Source organism: Balaenoptera acutorostrata, chromosome 5 (assembly GCF_949987535.1).
Source record: "Balaenoptera acutorostrata chromosome 5, mBalAcu1.1, whole genome shotgun sequence".
In the NCBI taxonomy this organism is placed as follows: Eukaryota; Metazoa; Chordata; class Mammalia; order Artiodactyla; family Balaenopteridae; genus Balaenoptera; species Balaenoptera acutorostrata.
Window position 1 is genome coordinate 107,917,100 of NC_080068.1, and position 23,955 is coordinate 107,941,054.

General features: G+C 33.2%; 1 protein-coding gene across 1 annotated transcript in view; it reads right to left on the reverse strand.

Moving 5' to 3' along the window:
• The window catches only part of SLC9B1 (solute carrier family 9 member B1), a 47,073-nt gene extending 24,034 nt beyond the window's left edge, over positions 1-23,039 (reverse strand). Inside the window, exons 1-5 of the mRNA XM_007191122.2 lie at positions 22,971-23,039; positions 20,736-20,874; positions 3,284-3,454; positions 1,933-2,075; positions 734-861 (exon numbers count right to left, since the gene is read on the reverse strand). Coding sequence (XP_007191184.1) covers positions 734-861; positions 1,933-2,075; positions 3,284-3,454; positions 20,736-20,874; positions 22,971-23,039 — 650 coding nt within the window. The remainder of the gene's footprint in view (positions 1-733; positions 862-1,932; positions 2,076-3,283; positions 3,455-20,735; positions 20,875-22,970) is intronic.
• Between the last annotated feature and the right edge of the window lie 916 nt (positions 23,040-23,955).

Consider the following 23,955-nt stretch of genomic DNA (forward strand, 5'->3'; position numbering starts at 1 on the left):
TCAAGACCTGGACAAAAACTGGATACACAATCCTTTGATTGATTCAAAGATTCCACCAAATACTGAGTAGATCAAAAATTTTTTAAAAACCACCTAAGGATAATAAGAAATTGTTAATTTAGTTAGAAAATGCACTTATCTTTTAGAAATGCACATGGCATCCACTGGAATGGATAAGTGGAGGCAAAAGTTAAATGGACTGAATAATGAAAAGAAGCTCAGGATATAGAGATAATGATTATAGACTATTATTCTGAGGAATTTGGACATGAAGGGAAATGGATGGCGGATAATAATAGATGGGACATTGGATCTAGGAAAATAGCGTTTGCTGTTTTTTGTTATAATATCTATATCTATACAAAATATCTTTCATATATAATACATATATTACATATAATAGATACAGATTTTATATCTATGTACATATGGTGTATAAGGAAGAAGTCATTACATTAAAAATAGAGATAGATTACAGTATAGGAGGAAAAAATAAATTGATGACATGAATTATCTTGGCATTAAGCATTTAGATACTATGAATATTTGTTAAGGATATAGTGGATTTAGGATTTATGGCTCTGTTTCTGACTAACGGATTTCCAAGATTTTCTACCACTGTGAAAATAATTTTAATGATAAGCTTGTCTATACAATATTCTGAATATTTCAACAATTTAAAACCAAGAATTTTAACTGAATATTTTCATAGAGAAAAATGAGAAAAAGTTACCCTAATAGAAATCCCCATTGCCAGGGAAAATTCATAAGCAAGTGGGAAACAACAGCAGTTGAACATGCCTCTATGAGGCAAGGACCCATAGACAATCTTAAACAAACTCCTTTCAAATGCTTCAAAGCCTGAAATATAAACATAGTCACATTTAGACAAACCTATACTGGCCAATAAGAAAGTTATTTTAAGCAAATATTGAAATACATTCCAGATGTCCCACTGGGCTTTAAATGCTAATGCAGCTCATTTTATATGTCATCATATATTGGATTATAAACTATTTCATAGTTTATAAAACACTCGTATTTTAATTATTAAAAAAGACCCATTTCTCTGTGATTAAATAACTATTTCTGCCTCCCTTATCTTCTTAGTAAATAGTATAATGAAAGTATCCTATAGGTTTATTTCCATCAGTTAACTTGTAGAGATGAACTGTTTGATTAGCGGTAATAATTATGCCAAAAGAGAAAATCATTTAAAAACTGCAAAATTAACTAACAGGGAAAACTTTTAAATTTTCTTATTGGTTCAAATTTTCTACTGGATAATACAATAAATTATCACTGTCTATAATTATTTATGCTCTTAAGATACTTCCACCAGTCTTATATATTTGCCACATTTGTTATATCCTGAATAGCTGGTATATTCAAGAATATCCATCTTTAAAAACCCAAATAGATTTATGATCCCTAAACAGTAATATTTTAAGAAATATTTGAAAAGATTAGCTTTTACAAAAATGTAAAGATAATCAGGAACATAGTTCTGTGGAAAAAATTCATGAAACAATAATATTATTGAAATTCTTAATCATTCTGAGAAAACAAAACAAAAGCAATAACCTTTTACAGGAGGACCTTATCCTTTGTTAACTGAAAAGTAAATAGTTCTCCACAGAAGAGCCACAACTCTCAAATGATACAAATGTTGCATGCATAAGGGACATTTATGTCTATGTAAATAATTAAAGATTATCTCCAATAGAGATCTTATATCACAGAGATTTCTTTTCATATCAGTAATATAACCAGAAGTAGAAATTAAGGTGTCAATATTTCTGCAAAATCTTTGTTCTTTGTCTTAGTTTTGCTCTACCTGGAACAGCAGTAAGAAAAATTTTGCCTCTTTTTCTTTTCCACCAGCCTCTAATATTGGAAATAACTATACTCAAGGTATAATTGGAAATCTACCTGTGGATCGAGTCCAAGTCCAGCTTGCACTAGAATAATGGTAAGGGCAGTGTTTCTTAAAGTTGAAGACATTGTGTTACTAATATAGACGTGATCACTGAGGAATGGAACATTCCTAACGGTAAAACCAGCCAGTAACATCCCTTAGAAGAAAGAAAATAAACCATGTCCGATTCAGTTCATTTCCCCAAGAGAGAAAACAGAAATGCTTAATTTCCCTTCTTCAAACACACTATGTCTCTCGCTACTTTGGTGAAGGGCAGGTTACATGCAAGTAGAGGAAACAGCATAAATGAAGGAATGGATATAAGAAATGATATATGTCAGTGGGGTGCAACAAGCAATTCAGTATTGCTGGAACATAAAGGACTAGGATGGGAGTGGGGAATGGGCTGGAGGGGCCAGATCATGGAAAGCTACCCCTACCCTCTACCCTCCTCTACCCTCCCCTGTTTTGGCAGAGTAAGGCACCATGGGAAAGTTTTAGGCAGGAAGTGAGATAATGAGTCTTGTATTTTCTATGTGATGGTCTTGGCAAATTAGATAGACATAAAACTGAAGGAGAGACCAGACAGAAGGCTCTGCCGTAGTCCGTGGAATGGTTAGAAACAAAGAGGCTGAGCTAGGACAAAAGCGGAAGTTTTGGAGAGGAGGAAAAAAGATTCAGTAAATACTTGGGAGGTGCTGAATGGGTGTTATGATCACAGAAAGGGTGTTAGAGATAAGTGAGAGTGATTACCTCTATTGACAGTAACTAAATACTTGAATGTATTGAATACTTAGAAGATATAATACACCTCTGATAGAAGTTCTTCCACTAATTTTCCTCTACCTGGAGAATTATATAATAATGGTGATGAAGAAATAGGGGGTACCATTGTTTAGGCAGATGATGCATCGATGAATATACATAGTGGAGATGCTCAAACAGCTCACCCAAAAACTATAAAACCTTTTGGTGCCCTAGTCACAATAACATTTGAATCTTGTAATTGTATTTGAATTAGGTTATCTACAGAAAAATTCAGTTTTTTTCAAATTTTTCCTTTTCTACAATATATGTAAAGTTAAGTTAAAAATGTCCTATTAAATGATAAAGCAACAAGAATCATATGCTAAGTATATTTAAAGTATTTAAAAATATATTTCAGGAAAAATCTGTGTGTGTATAGAGAATAAATACTTCTATAAATAAGCTATATATACACATACGTAATAAGTACACATATACAAAAGCTATATAGATCATATTACATTGAAATAGTTCTAAATTATATCTACTCTGACTAGAATATAGTCATAATTTACATGTAGTCAATGACAAAAAAATGAGAGCTAATTATTCACTTACCAAGAAGAGGGGGAAGTTGAGGCACTGAAGGTATTCTAATGATTTCCAAAAGTTTCCCGCCAATAAGAGCACCATAAAAGATAATTAACAGTCCAAATAAACTTCCATCAGGAAGAACTTCAGGGCCTGAGAATGACCAGGTTACACACCATATCATAAAAAGTATAGCTCCTGAAATATAAAAAATTGCATGTCTATATATCTATCTAGACATAGATATATACATATAAGAGAGGAATTTGATTTCATCGAATATATTAATAGCCAATCCTATATAATGATACATAATGTACACTAATGTTGCTTGCTAGTGTAGTTAAAGAAATGTCTGTTTAACATATATTCCAAAGTCCTTGTCAGTCTAAAAAAAGTATTTTTATTAAAAAATATTTTTAAACTATCTATGAATCCTTTAAAGTGCTAAGCTTTCTCATAATATATGACATTTTTAAAATGTCATGGCAGTATGAAGAGATTTACTTCATTTTATGTTTTAAAGTAGCTTTTTCACCAGGAATAAGATGATTTGTTGTGATAACAGTTCTCAAATTTATTGAAGATCATAGTGGCAGTGTGCCACTTTTTTTTTTTTTAACATCTTTATTGGAGTATAATTGCCTTACAATGGTGTGTTAGTTTCTGCTTTATAACAAACTGAATCAGTTATACATATACATATGTCCTCATATCTCTTCCCTCTTGCGTCTCCCTTCCTCCCACCCTCCCCATCCCACCCCTCTAGGTGGTCACAAACAGTGTGCCAAATATTTTAATGGCAGCAGACTAAATATTTGTATTGAAAGGATAACTCAGTTGATGTTTGGGTATAAATTATTAAAGGGGACAAAGGCTGAGGAAAAAGTAAACCTGGTCTTCGGGAGAATGTAAAGTATCTTAGATTATATACAGGAAGTAGAGGTGGACAGGATGAGTAATGATAAGGTAGTAGCCATATTATTTCTGTCAACTAGGTACTAAGGGAATTCATAGATTTCTGTAAAGGACAGAAGGTTATACTGCAAACTGCCATCTTCAAATTAAATAGCTACCTTCATTTACTATGGATCATAATTTCTAATGTTTTTTTTTCAGGTCCTTAAAACAGCTTAAGTGTATTCTTTAGCTGTGACTCCTTTTTGGTGGCTCCAATCTGCCAAGGGTGAAAGAGGAGAATTTTGACAAACTCAAGGCAGGAAGTTAGAAATAAGATTCTTGTCCCCTCCTCTCTGACTATAACCACTCCACAAAATTGGAATACTTAAAGGACTGAACTCTTACTAAAAGAATGAACCAGAAATTATCATTCTACTGACAAAGGGAGAAGACAAGGCAGATTGTTTGTCTTAGCTGGTCTCCGGGTGGCAAAATCACTTCTGAGAATTCATACAGGCCTCAACTAACTTATGTTTTGGGCTCAAATTTACATGATTTGTATGGTTTAGGAACCCCCAAACCCTGAATTTGGCATAAAATGTATCTTCCCATGGAACTATTCCTAGGGCACTTGGTAGATTCTAGTTCAAAATATCCCTAATAGACACTCCTGATTCCAGACTGCATAAAGTCTCAAAGACAAAACCCCACTGAATCTGAATTTATAATAAAAACTTACAAAATAAGAAGTAATCCCCATGAACAAAAGTTGATAGATACAACAAAGAACGGGCTTAGATATCCAAAAACTTCAGCTAACAGAACCAGTAGATAGACAATATAAAATATGTATTTTCAAAGAAACTCAAGACAATTAAAAAAATACTTAAGACATAAGAAAAGAAATACCTGGAAGCATTGTAAAAGACTCAAATACAACATTTAGAAAGAAACTGTAATTACTGAAATTTAAAAAATCACTAGATACCTTAAACAGCAGGCTAGATACAGCTGAAAAGAGAAATATGGTAAACTGGTAGATATGAGGAAATTACCTAGAGTGCAGCATAACAAGAAAAATGAGATGGAAAATATGAGATATTTAGATTTTGGAAAAGATGTAAAGTACATCTAATAGTAATTTCAGAAACAGAATAGAAAGTGAAAAAGAGACAATATTTGAGAAGAAAATTGGCTTAACAAATTTATAGAATTGATTAAAACCATAATCAATTCTGTATTGATTTGGACACAGGAAGTAAAATAAATTCTCACCAGGATTAAATAAAAATAAATAGATACTTAGACACAATGTTGAGAAACTACAGATCACCAAAAACAAAAATAATGTCTTAAAGAATCTAGAGGGAAAAACATAGATTAGTCATAAAGAAATAAACATTAGAGCAGATCCTCAATTCTCAACAGCAACAACAGAAGCTGGAAGATAATGAAATAAGGTCTTCAAAGTACAGAGATAAAATATCCAATGTTGAATTCTGCAGCAAGTTAAACTATCATTCAAGAAAAGGACAAATGAAAGATATTGTCAAGCAAATATATCTAAGAATATATTCCATTTTTACTAGGGGAAAAGCTATTAGAAGATATGCTTTAGGAATAAGGACATAGGACTATAAAGGAAGGAAAAACGAACAAAAAAAATTGTAAACATGTAGGTTGGTCTAAACAACTGTTTGATTGTATAACAAATACCTAATCAAAATTGTTAAATCAGGGGATATAAAAATAAGTTGGATATGGGATTTCCAACGATAACATGAAGAAGTTGACAGTTTATTTCAATAAAAAAGTCTACATATAAAACTGTATAAAATAATAAAAGCAACCATTTCAGGACCTTGAAAACTGACCAAAGGCAGTTATCAAATTGAGAAGCATTTATTCTTGAAAAAATTGCTAGAGTTTTGGGTAGGATCACTGAGAGTCTGAGGCCTTCCTGCCTGGGATTGCTACCATTCCTCTCATCCTTCTCCCCCGCTTCAGCTCAGTTGGGAAAAACTAGTTATACCAGTATGGAGTTGGAAGTAAAAACCAGCAGCTTTCCTGCCAGAGGAGGTGGAATGGATTTGATATGGAGTGGAGGCAGAAAACCCATGACCTTGCTGGCTAAAAGTGGCAGACTGGTTTGGGAATGGACAGAGAAAACATGTAGTTTTGCTAGTTTGAGGTTGCAGTCCAAGTTGAGGCAAGTGGCAGACCAGCCAAAAATGTGACTGGGAGATACTGGGATGAAAGAGGTATCGAACAGTTGAAATAAGTTCTCTACATATCCATGGCTAATTGGGCAAGTATGCAAATGCAGGGAAGACTCAAGGAGTATGGCAAAAAGTGAAAAACGATGTGAGACCTGAGTACTAGCAGCAACTTTAAATGCATTCTTCAACCCATCTACAGATCACCTGGCAGAGGGTGGAAGACTTATTGGCCTGAACACAATGTCTCTCCCAAATCATTAGGTGACTACTAAGCTATGCAGACAAAAGGGAAACCACTAGGAAGATAGTCTAACAACAAAAAAATAAACAAACAAAAAATTGATAAGAACCACTGGCTGCTGCAAACCATGGGGCAGGTAAAAATCCACAGTTTAAGTACATGTGAATTACCAAAACAACAATAATAGTAACAAAAACCCTAAAAAATAAAACTGAATTCAAAGTTGCAATAATGTGTAATTAAAATGTTTAGTTTTCAACCAAATTTTCTAGATGTGCAAAGAAACATGAAAGTATGATACCTACTCAGGAAAAAAGCAATCAATAGACATAGAGTGAGTCCAGGTGTTAGATTTACAAAGTGTTCAAAACAGCTATTATAAACATGTATAAATAATTAAAATATGATAAAAATGTGCCATTTAATAGAGAATATCAATAAAGAGATAAAATTTACTTTAAAATGAAAATGGGCATGGGAGAAATGGGTGAACTGTTTTTGTTTTTAGTTTAAATAAATTGAATTTAAAAAATTATAAGAGATTATCTAATGCAGATCCATAACTTTAGGCAGGCCAACTTCCATTTTTTTAATAAAAGAAAATCTAGAATTGAAACATAAAACAACTGAAATGAAAAATTCACTGGAGAGGTTCAACAGCATATTTGAGCTTGTGAAAGAAAATATCAACAAACTTGAAAATAGATCAATAGAGATAATCAATATGAAGAACAACAAGAAAAAAGGAATGAAGAAAAATATAAACAGAGCCTCAGACAGCAATGGAATACCATCAAGAGTATTAACATATGCATAAGGGGAGTCCCAGGAGGAGAAGAGAGAGAGATAAAGGGGGAGAAAATATTTGAAAATATAATGTCCAAATTTCCAAATTTAATGAAACCAAAGACAGCCAAAGACAAAGCAAAAATCTCGGGAGTGGCAAGAGAAATGACTCATTACATATGGGGACAATAATACAATTAATAGCAACATTTTCATCAGAAAAAACGGAGGCCAGAAGGCAGTGAAGTGACATTTCAGAAGTACAGAAAAAAAAGCAACAAGTGTCAATCAAGAATCCTTTATGCAGTAAAACCATCCTTCAAAATGAAGCTTAAATAAAGACATTCTCAGACAAATAAATAAATAAATAAATAAATAAATAGAATTCATCTTTGCTGAAGAAATACTAAAGAAAATCTTTAAGTTGAAAGGAAATGACACAAGGTAATTTGAACCAATAAGAAAGAATAAAGGGCACTGAAAATGATAAATAAATGTCCAAGTATAAAAGATTGTGTATATATGTTATTCTCATTTCATCTCAATTTTTTTAAAAAAAGCTTAAGATTTTTAAAAGCAATAAGAATAACAAAATATTGTTGAGTTTACAGTATATAGAGGTATATTGGCTCAAAGCTGCTATATAATACCAAATTACGTCAATATTAAACTGAAGTAGACTGTAAAAAGTTGAAGGTGATTATGGTAATTCCTAGAGAAACCATTCACACTAAAGCCTCTAAAATACAGCTAAAATAATAACAGAGAAATTGAAATAATACACTAAAAATACTTGGTTAAAACAAAAGAAGCAGTAGAGTAAGAACAGAAAAATAAAAAGATATGACAAATAAGAAATAATGCAATGGTAGACATAAGTCTAACCATATCAGTAATTATGTTAAATGTGAATGGACTAAAATCAAAAGGCAAAGATTGTCATAGTGGATTAAAAAAATATCCAACTATATGGTGTCTATAAGAAACACACTTCAGGTGAAATGAACAGCCTAAAAATAAAAGGATATAAAATATATATCATGCAAATGGTAATCATGAATCAAAGAGGTAAACACAAGGGGATTACAACATGTCTTAAAGTGAATAAAAATGAAAACAGAATATATCAATATTAAAGGAATGCGATGTGTGTAGAGGGAAATTTATAGGTTTAAAAATATATTAGAAAGAAATAAATAATCTAAAATTGACAATCACATCTATCTTTAAAAGTTAGAAAAAGATAAGTAAGCCAAATCAAAAGTAAGTAGAATGTATGAAATTAAAAAGATTGGAGTAGAAAATAATAAAATAGAAAATAGTAAAACACTAAAGAAAATCAATGAAACAAAAAATTGATTATTTGAGAAGGTCAGCAAAATGGATAAAGTTTTAGCTAGAGTGACCAAGAAAAATGAGAAAAGACACAAACCACCAAAATCAGAAATGAAAGAGGAACCATCACTATAGACCCTACAGAAATTAAAAGAATGTTAAGGAAATATTATAAACAACTTCAAGCTAAAAAATAAGACAACTTAGATGAAATAAACAAATTCCTAGAAAGACATAAATTACCAAAACTGATTCAAGAAGAAAGGAAAAATCCAAATAGACCAATATCAAATGTTTGCTATTTAAAAAATAAGAGTAATGTATACAGAACAAGTTTAGTTACTATGTTACTGGGAAGAGGGAGTAAAATAAGATGGAATTCAGTTGATTTAAGATCCAAAGATTCTTTGATTTTATGGTGTCCACCCAGATTATATCTGAGGTGATAGAGAAATTTGGGCTCTAAGGTTACTCATGAAATTGCAGCTCAATTCCTGAAAGAGGAAATAAAGGGGGTATAGTACAGGAATGATCTTCTAGGAGATGGATCAAAAATTTTTTTCAGTAAAGGACCAGACAGTAAATATTTTCGGCATTGTGAGTCATATGGCCTCTGTTACAAATACCCAACTTTGCCATTTTAGCACAATAGAACTTTATAAAACAAGTAGGGGACTGGATTTGGTCTATGGGCTGTAGTTTCCCAGCTCCCATTTTAACAACTGAAATAAAAAATTATACCTGGATGTAAGTGAAGAGCAGACTGCTTCAGGCAGAAAATTACTGTAAGGGACCTATGATGATTTCTTGGGTTCTATTCTTCCTAACATCTTTCTTCCAGCAAGGCTACAAAATTTTTCTCTGCCTCATATATTTTTTCCTAAAGTTAGTAATATTTCATGAAATTTTACTAACCAGATATTTATTAGCATAAATAAGCACATTGTTTGAAATTAATCTTTTTGCTGTCTTGCCCAACACCAACCTGAGAGCTGATAAACTAAATGAATGAGAGTTTTGATTAAGTGAAGGAAGAAAAGGACATAAGAACAAAACCAAGCTAGTTCAAGATGGCAGACAGGGCACATAATGCTTAACTGAAATAAAAGTATAGAAATATAAAAAGGAAAAAACATATCACCATGAAGAGAATTGGGGGAGAAGAGACAGTGGTTGTCACACACTTCTGGGAGGTGAAAGCAGATAGGACCAGGTTGAAGGATGGAAACAGGTAGAGAAAGCTGCAGCCTTAAATATGTGAGGTACCTACAAAAGAAATCCATTTGACAATAGAAACTGGAGGAAAATCTGAGCTTAGAAATAGAATACAGCTAAAGGAAGGAGTGAGAAAAGGGGCCTAAAAAGGGGAAATTAATCAAGGGTTCGTACATGGTACAGCAGCATCAGTCAGCAGCTCTACTCCTCTCTCCATTCCTGTGCTTAGAAACTGCTAACATTTATACTTTTAGTCATTGAATGGATTACCTAAGGGAGAGCTAAAGCTTTAAGAGTGATTGTTCAGAAACTAACACACCATTGTGAAGCAATTATACTTCAATAAAGATGTTTAAAAAAAAAAAAAAAAAAAAGAGGGATTGTTGATGTTGGAGTTCCAGAGTGAAAACAACTCATTCTGGTATGTGGAAAGCCCACAACTTCATAGTCAGCTCTATATCCATTCACCACAAACTAAAGTCCATCAGTCAATAAAGCTTTGTCCTGCCCTGTCCCAGGCAGAAGATGGTCTCAGAGGGGGGACCTGACAAGAAAACAGTCCTACCTTCACAACAGCATAGTATATCTGCGTAAGTTATTGAGACCTTCTTTCTTAAGTATCAGACAACCGAGGATCATTAACATAAAACAAAACTCAGCAGCAAGAAAAGGAAAAGTCAAGCAAAACAAACTGAAAAACTGTCCTCAGAAGAAACTGATAATTCAGGGACCAGAATGAAATAAAACAAAAATTTTAAATTATATTCTCAGAGATTTGAGAATGTACATGAAATAGGAATAGAATACCATATGAAAGGAACAATTAGAGAACAAAAAGGATTCTTGGAGATAAAATAAATATGATTGCTGAAATGAAAAACTAGAAAAATGAAAGACTGAAAATGAAGTAAAGGAAATCTCCTAGAACAGAAAGCAACATAAAGTGGTGGTAAATATGAGATAAAAACCAATCCAGGTTGTCCAATATCTGACCAGAAAAGAGAATAAAGAAAAAAAAAAGCAGGGGAGGGGGGAAATTATCAAGGAAATAATATGCAACTTTCTTAGTGTTCAGGTTGAAAAGGTCAACTAAATGCTCAATACGAAGCATGAAAAAAGATCCATACCTACACTTATCACTGTAAAATGTTGCAAAAGCAAAGATATAGAGAAGATGCTAAAATCTTCTAGATACCTTGAAAAAAGCCATTTCCAAATGAATTATAAACAGATTTATATACTATTTCTTAGCAGCAACTCTAGATACTAGAAGACAGCAGATAAACCCTTCCAAAATTCTATGAAAAATTATTTCTAATCTACAATTATATACCCAGCTAATCAGATGTGAGAGCAGAATAAAAACGTTTTCATATATGTGAGGTCTCTGAAAGTTTAGCTGTCATGTATCCTTTTTTTTTTGGCACTTACTTGAGGTTGTATGCTAGCAAAACCAGGAGGAAACCAGGAAAGATGAAGGATTTTAATCTTGGAAACAGTGGATCCAAACCAAGAGGGCATTGAAAGGAAGCTCTAGGATGACAGTCTTCCACAGACCTAGAAAACAACCACATAGGTGGAAGCAGAAAAGGAGGTCTCTGGGAGGAAAGTCTCCAGGAATAAAGAGGACTTCTTAAAGTTTACAAAACTATGAAGACAGTAAAAAAAAAATCAGTGATTGCCAGGGGATTCCAGGAGGAGGGAGGAATGAATAGCTAGAGCACAGGAAGTTTTTAGGGCACTGAAACTATTCTGTATGGTACTGTAATGATGGATGCATATCATTATAAATATGTCAAAACCCACAGAACACAAAGAGTGAACCCTAATGTAATTTATGGACTTTAATAATAATGTATAATATTGGTTTATCAATTGTAACAAATATACCACACTAATGTAAGGTGTTAATGATAGGGGAGACTGTGTGTGTGTATGAGGGGGTAAAGGGTTAAATGGAAACTCTCTGTACCTACCACTCATATTTTAGGTAAATCTAAAAAAATTGCTTTAAAATGCTATTAATTTTAAAAGAAAAAACCTATGAAACAATATGAAATGGTGTGACATATGTATAATTGAAGTCCCAGAAGAAGAGGAGAGAGAGAATGGGGCAGAATAAATATTCGAAGAGAAGATGACTTTTCAAAATTGATGAAAGACAATACACAGGTCCAAAAAGTCTAGTGAAGCCCAAGCAGGATAAATACAAGGAATAGTATGCCTAGTCACATTATAATTAAACTGTAGAAATCAAAGATGAAAAGAAAAAGTTTAAATCATCCAGAAAATATAGTCAAATTACATTAGAGGGACAACAATAAGAGTTACGCTGGCTTGTCATTAGAAATAAAGGAAGCCAAAAGACAATGAAAGAACAGCTTTAAAGGAAACAGGGTCTGTGAACTTGAAGTCTATACCCGACAAAAATATACTTCAAAAATAAAGGTCAGAAAGAAGAACAAAGGAGGTATCACGCTCGCTGATTTCAAACTATATTACAAACTTATTGTAATCAAATAGTATGGTATTAGAATAAAAACAGACACATAGATCACTGGGTCATTTGTTATTCTGGAGCCCAGAAATAAACTGATATATGGTCAATTAATTTATGACAAAAGAGCCAAGAATATACAATGGGGAAAGGACAATCTTTTCAATAAACGGTATTTGGAAAATTGAACAGTCACATGCAAAAGAAGGAAGCTGGACCTCTATCTACACTATACACAAAAATTAACTCAAAATGGATTAAAGACTTGAACGTAAGACCTGAAATCATAAAACTTTTAGAAGAAAACATAGGTATTAAGTGTTGGTATTGGTGATGAATTTTTGGATTTGACACCAAAAGCAAAGGCAGCGAAAGTAAAAAAAAAAAAAAAAAGGGCGGGGGTTGTGGACTACATCAAACTAAAAAGCTTCTGCACACCAAAGGAAACCATCAACAAAGTGAAAAGGCGACCTACCAAATGGAAAATATTTGCATACCTTATATATGATAAGTGGTTAGTGTTCATAATATACAATGAACTCATACAACTCAATAGCAAAAAAACCCAGACAATTCGATTAAAAATTGGGCAGAGGATCCGAACAGGCATTTTTCCAAAGAAGACATACAGATGGCAAACAGGTACACGAAAAGATGCTCAGCATCACTAATCATCAGGGAAATGCAAATCAAAACCCCAATGAGATAACACCTCACACCTGTTAGAAAGGCTATAGCCAAAAAGACCACAGGTAATAAATTTTGGCAAGGATGTGGAGAAAAAGGAACCCTCATGCACTGTCAGTGGGAATGTATATTGATGTAGCCACTATGGAAAACAGAATGGAGGTTCCTTAAAAAATTAAAACTAGAACTACCATATGATCCAGTAATTCTACTTCTGGGTATTTTTCCAAAGAAAACTCTAATTCAAAAAGTTGTAAGCATCTCCATGTTCATAGCAACATTATTTACAACAGCCAAGATATGGAAACAACTTAAGTGTTCATCAATGAATAAATGGATTAAAAATGGTAGATACATATACATATATATAGTACTATATATAGTATATATATGTATATATAATGAAATATTATTCAGCCATAAAAAAGGAGGAAAATCTTGACATTTGCTACAACATAAATGGACCGACCTTGAGGGCACTATACTAAGAGAAATAAGTCAGACAGAGAAAGACAAATACCATATAATCTCTCTTATATGTGGAATTTTAAAAAAAAAACAATCAAGTTCATGGATGTAGAGAACAGATTGACAGTTGCCAGAGGCAGAGGGTAGGAGGGTGGGTAAATGGGTGAAGGGGGTCAAAAGGTTCAAACTTCCAGTTACAAAATAAGTCATGAGGAGGTAATGTACAGCATGGTGACTATAGTTAGGAACACTGTATTGCATATTTGAAAGTTGCTAAGAGTAGATCTTAAAAGTTCTCATCACAAGAAAAAAAATTTTAACCATGAATGATAGACTTATTGTGGTGATCATTTTGCAATATTTACAAATATCAAATCATTATTTATGCACCTGAAACTGTTATATGTCAAATGTACTTTAATTTTTAAAAAGGCCAAATTAGACATTTTCAGACAAATAAAAGCTGAGAGAATTAATTACTAGCACAATTACACAACAAGAAACATTAAAGGAAGTTTTTTGGGCTGAAGGGAAAGAATCCCACATGGAAGCCCAGATTGCCAGAAAGAAATGTAGAGAACTAGAGAATGTGAACATGTGGACAAATATAAGGGATTTTTTTTTAAACTTAAAACAAAGACTTTTGGTTTTTTAAAGCAAAAATAATAAGAATGTAGAAGTAAAATATATGAAAAATCGAGCACAAGGGCAGAAGAGGGATAAATAAAGTCATACTGTTGCAAGACTTTTCTATGTTATCTTGATGTGAGTGATGGTTTTCAACAAATGTATACATTTGTCTACATTCATTGAGCTGTGTACACTTAAGATCTGTGCACTCTGTGGTGTGTTGACTATAATTCAATAAAGTACTATTAACAACAAAAATTTTATGAGATGATGGAGTGTTTGGGAAAAAAACAGGAGTATGATACAACAAACAGTGTAAGCAACCCCACCCCCAAATTTTGGCAGTTATGGACAAAGCTGCTATAAACATTTGTGTGCAGGTTTTTGTGGGCATAAATTTTTAGCCCATTTGTGTAAATAATACCAAGAAGAGTAACTACTGAATCATATGGTTAGAGTACATTTAGTTTTGTAAGGAACTGCCAAACTGTCTTCCAAATTGGCTGTACTATTTTGTATTCTTAGCAGCAATGAATGAGAGTTCCTGTTGCTCCATATCCTCACCAGCATCTGGTGTCAGTGTCTGGGACTTCTGGCCATTCTAATGGATATGCAGTGGTACTTTGTTGTTTTAATTTGCAATTCCCTAATGACATATGATGTTGAGAACATTTTTATATGCTTATTTGCCATCTGTATATTTTCTTCAGTGAGGTGCCTTTTAAGGTCTTTTGCCCATTTTTAATCAGGTTGTCTGTTTTCTTATTGTTGAGTTTTTAAAGTTCTTGGTATATTTTGGATAGTTCTTTATCAGTTGTGTGTTTTGTAAATAGTTTCTCCCAGTTTGTGGCTTGTGTACTCATTCTCTTGACATTGTCTTTCACAGGGTGGAAGTTTTTTTGTTTTTTTTTTTAAATTTATTTATTTATTTATATTTATTTATGACTGTGTTGGGTCTTCGTTTCTGTGCGAGGGCTTTCTCCAGTTGCGGCAAGTGGGGACCACTCTTCATCGCGGTGCGCAGGCCTCTCACTATCGCGGCCTCTCCCGTTGCAGAGCACAGGCTCCAGACGCGCAGGCTCAGTAATTGTGGCTCACGGGCTTAGTTGCTCCGCGGCATGTGGGATCTTCCCAGACCAGGGCTCGAACCCGTGTCCCCTGCATTGGCAGGCAGATTCTTAACCACTGCGCCACCAGGGAAGCCCAGGGTGGAAGTTTTTAATGTTAAATAAGTTCAGCTAATCAGTTATTTCTTTCATGGATTGTGCCTTTCCTGTTCTGTTTTGTTTTTAAAGTAATCACCATAACTAAGGTCATCTAGATTTTCTCCTATGTTAACTTCTATGAGTTTCACAGTTTTGCATTTTACACTTAGGTCTATGTCCCACTTTGAGTTAATTTTTATGAAGGGCATAAGGTCTGATCTAGATTAATTTGTTTTGCATATGTATGTCCAGTAGATCTAGCACCAGACTACCTTTCTTCCATTGGGTTGCCTTTGCTCCTTTGTCAAAGGTCAGCTGACTATGTTTATGTGTATCTATTTCTGAGCTCTCTATTCTGCTCCATTAATATATTTACATCCTGTTCACCAAATTATACTCTCTTGATTATTGTAGGTTTATAGTAAGTAGTAAGTCTTGTAGGGGAGTAGTGTCAGTTCTTCAATTTTTAATTTTTCTCCTTCAATATTGTGTTAGTTATTCTTGGTCTTTTGCAATATCTATATAAACTTTAGAATGAATTTGTCAACACCATGAAACAACATGTGGGGATTTTAATTGGAGTTGCATTGAATCTATAGATCGAGTTGAGATGAACTAATTTCTTGACAATATTGAGTCTTCCATGAACGTGGAAAATCTATACATTTATTTAGTTTTTAAATTTCTTTCTTCAGAATTTTGCAGTTTTCCTCATGTAGATATTGTACATATTTTGTTAGATTTATATGAAGGTATTTCATTTTGGGGAGTACTAGTGTAAATGGTGATATGTTTTTCATTTCAAATTCCATTTGTTCATTGTTAGTAAATAGGAAAAAAACCTGACTTTTGTATACTAACCTTGTATCCCGCAACCTTATTATACTCAATTTGTAGTTGTTGCAGGAGATTTTTTTCCCTAGATTCTTTGGATTTTCTACAGAGACAATCATGTCATCTGTGAACAAAGGCAGTTTTATTTCTTCTTTCCCAGTCTGTATGCCTTTTATACCCTTTTCTTGTCTTACTATATTAGCTAGGACTTCCAGTACAATATTGAAAAGGAGTGGTGAGAGAGGGCATCATTTTCTTGTTCCTGATCTTACTGGGAAAGCTATTTCCTCACAATTAAGTATGATGGCAGCTATAGATTTTTAATTGATGTTCTTTGTCAAGTTGACAAAGAACTTGTAATTTGCTGAAGTTTTTATCATGAATGAGTATTGGATTTTGTCAAATGCTTTTCCTGCATCTATTGATATAATCATGTGATTTTTCTTCTTTAGCTTGTTGATGTGATGGATTACATTAATTCATTTTCAAATGTGAACCAACCTTGCATACCAAGGATAAATCCCACAAGGTTGTAAAGTATACTTCTTTTTATATGTTGTTGAGTTCTATTTGCTAATATAGAGAATTACAACAAATTGAGAATTTCTGCATCTATGTTCATCAGAAATATTGGGTTTTTTTCCCCTTTTAATGTCTTTAGTTTTGGTATGAAAGTAATACTAGACTCATAAAATGAGTTGGCAAGCTTCCCTCTGCTTCTATCTTCTGGAAGAGATTGTAGAAAATTGGTATAATTTCTTTCTTAAATAGTTAGTAGAATTCACAAGTGAAATCATCTGAGTCTGATACTTTCTGTTTTGGGAGGTTATTAATGGTTGATTCAATTTCTTTAACTGGTATAGTCTTATTCAGGTTACCTATTTCTTGTGTGCATTTTGGTAGATTGGGTCTTTCAAGGAATTGGTCCACTTCTTCTAAATTATCAGATTTGTGGACATAAAGTTGTTTATGATGTTCCTTTATTATCATTTTAATGCCCATGGAATCTGTAGTGATGTTCCCTCTCTCATTTCTGATATTAGTGATTTGTGTTTTCTTTTTTCTTAGTTAGCCTAGCTGGAGGCAATCAATTTTACTGATCTTTTCAAAGAACAAGCTTTTGGTTTCATTGATTTTCTCTATTTCTTGTTTTCTATTTTATTGATATCTGCTCTAATTTTTATTATTTCTTTTCTTTTGCTTACTTTGAATTTATTTTGCTTCTTTTTCTAGTTTCCTACAGTGGAAGCTTAGATAACTGATTTTATACCTTTCTTCTTTTCTAATATATGCATTCAATGCTATAATTTTCCCTCTAAGTACTGCTTTCAGTGCATCTCACAAACTTTGATAGCTTGTATTTTCATTTTCATTTAATTCAAAATGTTTAAAAATGTCTCTTGAGGTTTCTTTTTTGACCCATGTGTTATTTACAAGTATATTGTTTAATCTCCAAGTATTTTGGGATTTTCTAGCTGCCTTTCTGTTAATAAATTATACTTTTAAGTCCATTGTGGTCTGAAAATTTATGTTGACAAATCCCCAAGCTCAGATTCTTTCCTCAGCTGTGCATAGTCTCCTAATGAACCCATTGAAGGCATTCATTTCTGTTACAGTGTTTTTGATTTCTAGCATTTCCATCTCTCTGTTTACATTACCCATCTGTTCTTACATGTTGTCTACCATTCCATTGGAGTCTGTAGTATATTAGTCAGAGCTGTTTTAAATTCATGGTCTGATAATTCCAACTCCCTTGCCATATCTGGGTCTGGTTCTGATGCTTTCTCTGTCTCTTCAAAATGTGTTTTGTGCCTTTTAATACATTTTATATATTTTTGTTTAAAAGGGAACATGATGTTCTGGTAAAAGGACCTATGGTAATGTGACGGTAAGTTGTAGGGGGAGAAGAAGAGTTCTATAGTCCTATGATTAGGCCTCGGTCTTTTAGTGAGCCTGTGTGCCCTGGGCTGTAAATTTCACAAGTTCTTTTCAGGGTTTTTTTTCTTTCTTCTTTTTTCACCCCCTTAGGTTGTATGGGATGGCTAGAGAGGGCTGGAGTTGGGTATTTCTCTTCTCCTTAGTTGGTTAGGCTAATAAAGTCCCCACAGGTTATACTCTGATAAAACAGTTTCTCTTGAGGGCAGGTTTTATTAAGAACAGGATGCTCTGGTGTATCTCACGGTGGCCACCGTTTCTCTCTCCCCGACAGATGGCTCTTGGAGGTACAACTCACAAAAGGATGTCCCCCAACACCGTGACTGGACTCCTCCTGTAGTTTTTAACTCTCAGACTTGCCCACACTGAGCTTCCAGCTAATTGACAAATTTCCTGCCCTCGCTACTGGTTCCCGCAGAGGTTTCTGCTCTAACTTAGGATTCTCTGTATCAACCTGTCTCTAATTTGGGGGGCAATAATTTGCCCTGTGACCTCACTTCTTTGATGGAACTAAGAAGAGTTGGTGATTTTTCAGTTTGTTCAGCTCTTTATTTGTTGTAAGGATGGAGTGATGATGCTGGACCAGAAACTGGAATTGTCTGGGATATTATTTTTGAGCTCTAAACTTCCAAGACTGCTTACTTTATGAAACTAGTGGTAAGATTTTAATGGAGGGGCTTCCTTGGTGGCGCAGTGGTTGAGAATCTGCCTGCCAATGCAGGGAACACGGGTTCGAGCCCTGGTCTGGGAAGATCCCACATGCAGCGGAGCAACTAGGCCCGTGAGCCACAACTACTGAGCCTGCACGTCTGGAGCCTGTGCCCCGCAAAAAGAGAGGCCGCGACAGTGAAAGGCCCGCACACCGCAATGAAGAGTGGCCCCCGCTTGCCACAACTAGAGAAAGCCCTCGCATAGAAACGAAGACCCAATACAGCCAAAAAAAAATTAAATAAATAAATAAATAAGTCAGGAGCTCTTAAAAAAAAAAAGAAAAGATTTTAATGGAGAAATTTGGTTCCAAGATTATTTGAACATCATAGTTGGATGTATAATAAAGCTTCCCTTTCATTTATTAAAAGGAAAAATGACTTAATGGAAATAAGTTAGCACCTTTATTCAAAGTAAACTAAAAAGAAACAAAAAAGGAGCAATAGCTTACAACCTAAACTTATTGCCCTGGAGTATCCATTTCTTTGCGATTAGGGAAGCCAACCTCCAAGTAAGATAAAAACAGTGTGATTAAAAGTGATGAGACTGATTTCTACATGTGGGTGAAAGTTTAGATTTCTTATTTAATTTAACCTGTGTACACTGCAGGATTGATGAATTAAACATGACTTGTTGACAAACCGCAGCTCTATTTCTTTCTATTATCCAGAGTATACACTCTTTTAAGAGTTTGTTTAGTTTGAAAATAGGGTGTGTATGTGAGAGAGATAGAGACAGAGAGACAGATTGAAAAAGAGAGTACAAGAATATAGACCCCCAAGACAGAAACATGAAGCTCCTTTTCCTACGAATTTCTCTAAATTTGCAAAATCAAAAATGAAGGAAAACAGAGGGGGAAACCAGTTAGAAGTATCAAAGTTTGTTGTTATAAAACTCCTCAACTAGTTCCTGAGCAAACGACAGTCCTCAACCTCAATGGATAATCTTTGGTGACCAATACATTTCCCTCTCTCCCACATGCACTGGCCCTACTTCTAACAACTGCTGTATAGAAACTGCCCCCTAAATAAGGTCATGGGGATGTGTATGTGAGACCTATGTGCCGAAGTTATATTTACAAAGGAGTCCAGTCACTTACATTGGCAGATGCTCAAGTTTACTTTAGATTCAGGGCCTTAAAAATACTGATTTTAATTAAAAAGCAACCTTTGCTAAATGAATTTACTACATCAATTAATAAAATTTTCAAAGTTTAAAGTTAGCAAGCAGCGAAGAAAAACAATGTAAACTTCAAATACAAATCCTTCATCATATTTTAATCTAATTTTTGTTCTCTGTGAGATCTGCACTTCTAGAGGTCAAACACTCTCTCTCAAGTTTAATCATATAGAAATCTAGGGGGAAAAAAACCTTCTATAAATATTTGGTGACAATGAGATGCTTTAAAATTTTAGTGGGAAAGCAAGTTCTACACAACTCTTTAAGACAGCATAAAATTTGGGGCTTAATTTAAATAAGAACCTTAATATTGGCAGAAGTATAATGTTCCTTCTAGCTACTTAAAACTAAATGTCAAAAGTAGGTTTTAAATAAAAATCTTTCTATCACTCTGTTTCTAATTTCCAAAATTTAACATAAAAAGTCATGAAAAAACATTAAAATATAGATCTCTTAAGCAATTATTATTTTTGACAGATTTAAGGAACTATTTCCTCTTTGTCCACATATTGCTTGTAAATAGGGCTGCTCATCTGATCTGGAGTGTATAGATTAAGCAGTGTCTTTGTTGGCTTGTATTTTAATATTTGTCAAATATATTTCTCATTTTCTATCCATTTACATATCTTATTTCACATACCATTTGTAATAGTTTTATTCAGTGTTCCTTGTGGAGGACAAGAACCCTTCTTTTCCATCTGTGGTTTTGTTTCCTCTGTTTTTGCCAAGACAGTTTCCTTAGTTTCTTCATGTTCATTAGTATCACTAGCTTTGAGGATCTGAAGTAAAAACAAGAAAGTCTTTTAAGAAATAGACTTGTACAATTTTATGAATGTAAGAGACAACCAAATCTTGTAATTAAATTCATATTATTACTGTGAACATGGAGAATTATACTTACAAAAGAATATTCATGCTCTATATCAATAAGTATTTGGGGAAGTAACAACAGTGTATTTTGTAGGGCACCTTGATTTAGCCTTTTGTAGACCTGCCTCCCTGCCATATTCATTTGTGATTTATGTATACTGAATAAGTGCGCCTATAGTGCAGGCAGAATAATTAAAACTGTCCCTACTTAGTCTAACTCCCAAAGATCATTCAACAAAACTTTTGTAGAATTAAAATGCAACTAAATTGGAAAGGAGGTGAAATATAATTTAACTTGGATTCATTTCATTTGAAAAATTATATAACAAAGAAAAATGAGAAAAAAACAGATCAAGCTTTCAGAAATTCAAGGTTCATGCTTTTTCCACTACTATTTATAGATAACATATTTAGATGGTTTATGGGTATACCTCAATCTTCTAGTATTTAATGGTAGTTAGTCTAATAATGAAACTGCTGATTTAGGGGGAAAAAAGACACCTTTAGTTTGTGAGAATATTGAAAGGCTTCTCCCAAGGTAAAAACCAAACCAAAACAAAAGATTAAAAAGAAACAGAACAGAATAGTTAACCATGGAATAGCAATATTCAAACATCCTTGCTGTTATCATGATGCATGTGTGTGTGCATATGCATGTACGTGTGTGGACATGCAGGCCAAAGCTTTGAGTGTATTGATAATATTTTTGAGTGCAGTGGAGAGAGAACATCACATTGTCACAAGAAATGGTAACAAAGGCTAGAGAGCTTGGACAGATTAAGGAAAGGAAGAGGAAGCATTTAATGACTCGGGAGACAGACGCACCACAGCAGCTGATGTAAACAAATTATGTAGCTCTTTAAAATCAAAGTTCTTTAAACCAGATCATGATTAATCTGTTGGAGTTCTGATATAGAGACCTTTTTCTGGAAAGTCTGTCACTATACAAAAGGTCCAGGGTAAAGACACAAAGGTGAGTTTTGATTAGGGTGGGTGAAAGGTCATATACAATAAAACCATATTATTTTAAGTTTTATTATTTCAGAATTTACAATAAATTGACATAGAGTAAGATGAAGTCTTTACAGATAAAGTAATTAGAATCAATGGTGAATATTTTAAACATTTTTTAAAAAGGACTTTTTTGGCCCTTAAGAACTGTAGAAACCTCTATTTAAAAAATAAACAATTTATAATTCTAATTATGAACAATTATTATTTAGTAAAACTAGGTCAGCAAAAGGTCTAATGACTTACTCTACATACTTGCAAAAATAAAAACCTGGGTCTCCTTCGAATGTACAGCACAACATTTTAATTAATTTAGATTTTTCTTTACCTCTTGTACTCTAAACTACTAACTTTATTCTGGACATGGCAAGAAATAGTAATCCAAATTTTCATTATTCCTAAAATCTGCCTCTTCGGTTCCAAAATAATCTGTGGTCACCCCTTCCATGTTTTCATTCCTTTTGCCCATTTCTTGGGACATATTAAAACTAGCTATTTTAAAATGACCACTTCGTTGTGTTTTTTTTTTTTTTTAGCATGAATCGTTTATTTTTTAAATACCCAGATAACACATGATCATTTTAGAAAAACAAAAAATATAGATAAACAGAAAAAAATAAAGTCATTCCAAATCCCATTATTCGGAGTTAACCATTGCTAACATATTGATATATATTTATCTAGAAATGTGTGCGTGTATGTAAAAGAGAGAGGGAGACTGAGAAAGGGAGAGAGTATGTGTGTTATTTATTAATAAAAATGTAAATATACTAGTGTTCCATAACCTGCTTTTTTACTTAATATGTCATGGATATCTTTCACATTCAATAAGTATAGGCTATGAATTCATTTTCTATGGTTTCATAGTATAAAATGACCACTTCTCACTTTTAAACCAAACATATAAAAAAACCTATTAAGTAAACTTTAAAAATAAATTTTAGCATCAGATGGTTTTCACGTCATATGTTACAATATAGTTTTAATTTTTTACCTGAGGAGTTGTAGATGACTGGATGTTTTTATCCTCCAAATGTTCATTTTTTGGATCTGTGATGTACATGCTAATGTTTAAAAGTAATTTGAAAGAAAGAAAAAAAAGGACTATAAGTCCATCTGAAAACAAACACGGTTAAGTGGGATTAATTTTTAAATAATTTTTTAGCATAAAGTTTCACCACAGTCAAGTCAGATATCTTTATAGTAAAAACAGTCCAAATATTCATTTTAAAGTTATTAACCAAAGTCATGTGCATAAATTTAAAAAATCATTATCACAAAACAATTTAATACTTCTCAGTAGTTCATAATCCTGGGCCGTATCTTAAAAGCATATATCAGAAAACTTAGTTCTTTATTTCATGCACTGAAATAATATGTTTGAGCTAATTTCCATCATTGATTTATTCTACTCAGTCAACTCCTGCATAAAAGACTCCAAAAAAATTTAAAATGAAATGTGATCAACTACATTAAAATCTACATCTATAAGCATGCTGTCTTTATAAATGGTCCATTAGAAAGGTCTGTGGGTCCAAAACTTAAGTAAAATAAAATAGGTTTTATTTTGAAGAAGAATGAACTAGGAAAAAACAGTGAACTAGAACCATATCAAGAGGAGAATTAGTTCTGGAAACATTTATTTTAAAATATCTGTTGTTTCTACCTTCTCTGTGATCTCTGCTGCCTTTGAGCAGAGGAAGAGTATCTTCGCCTTAAAAATATCTTTCAATTCTTGAGTTACTGTTGAGGACAAAATTAAAGATTTCAAGTTTTAATTTTTAAGTACTTGATAATAATGTGTTTCAAGTATCTATATTTTTTAAAAAGGCAAGCAATTTTAATAATGAAAGCTTTTAATGAAAAGTAACATTAATATCTGAGTACCTACCATATGCTGGGTGCTTACATATATTGTCTCACTTTACGAAGTAAAATATTAGTGTGTAAAATCCTATAAGGAATCATAACTGAACTTA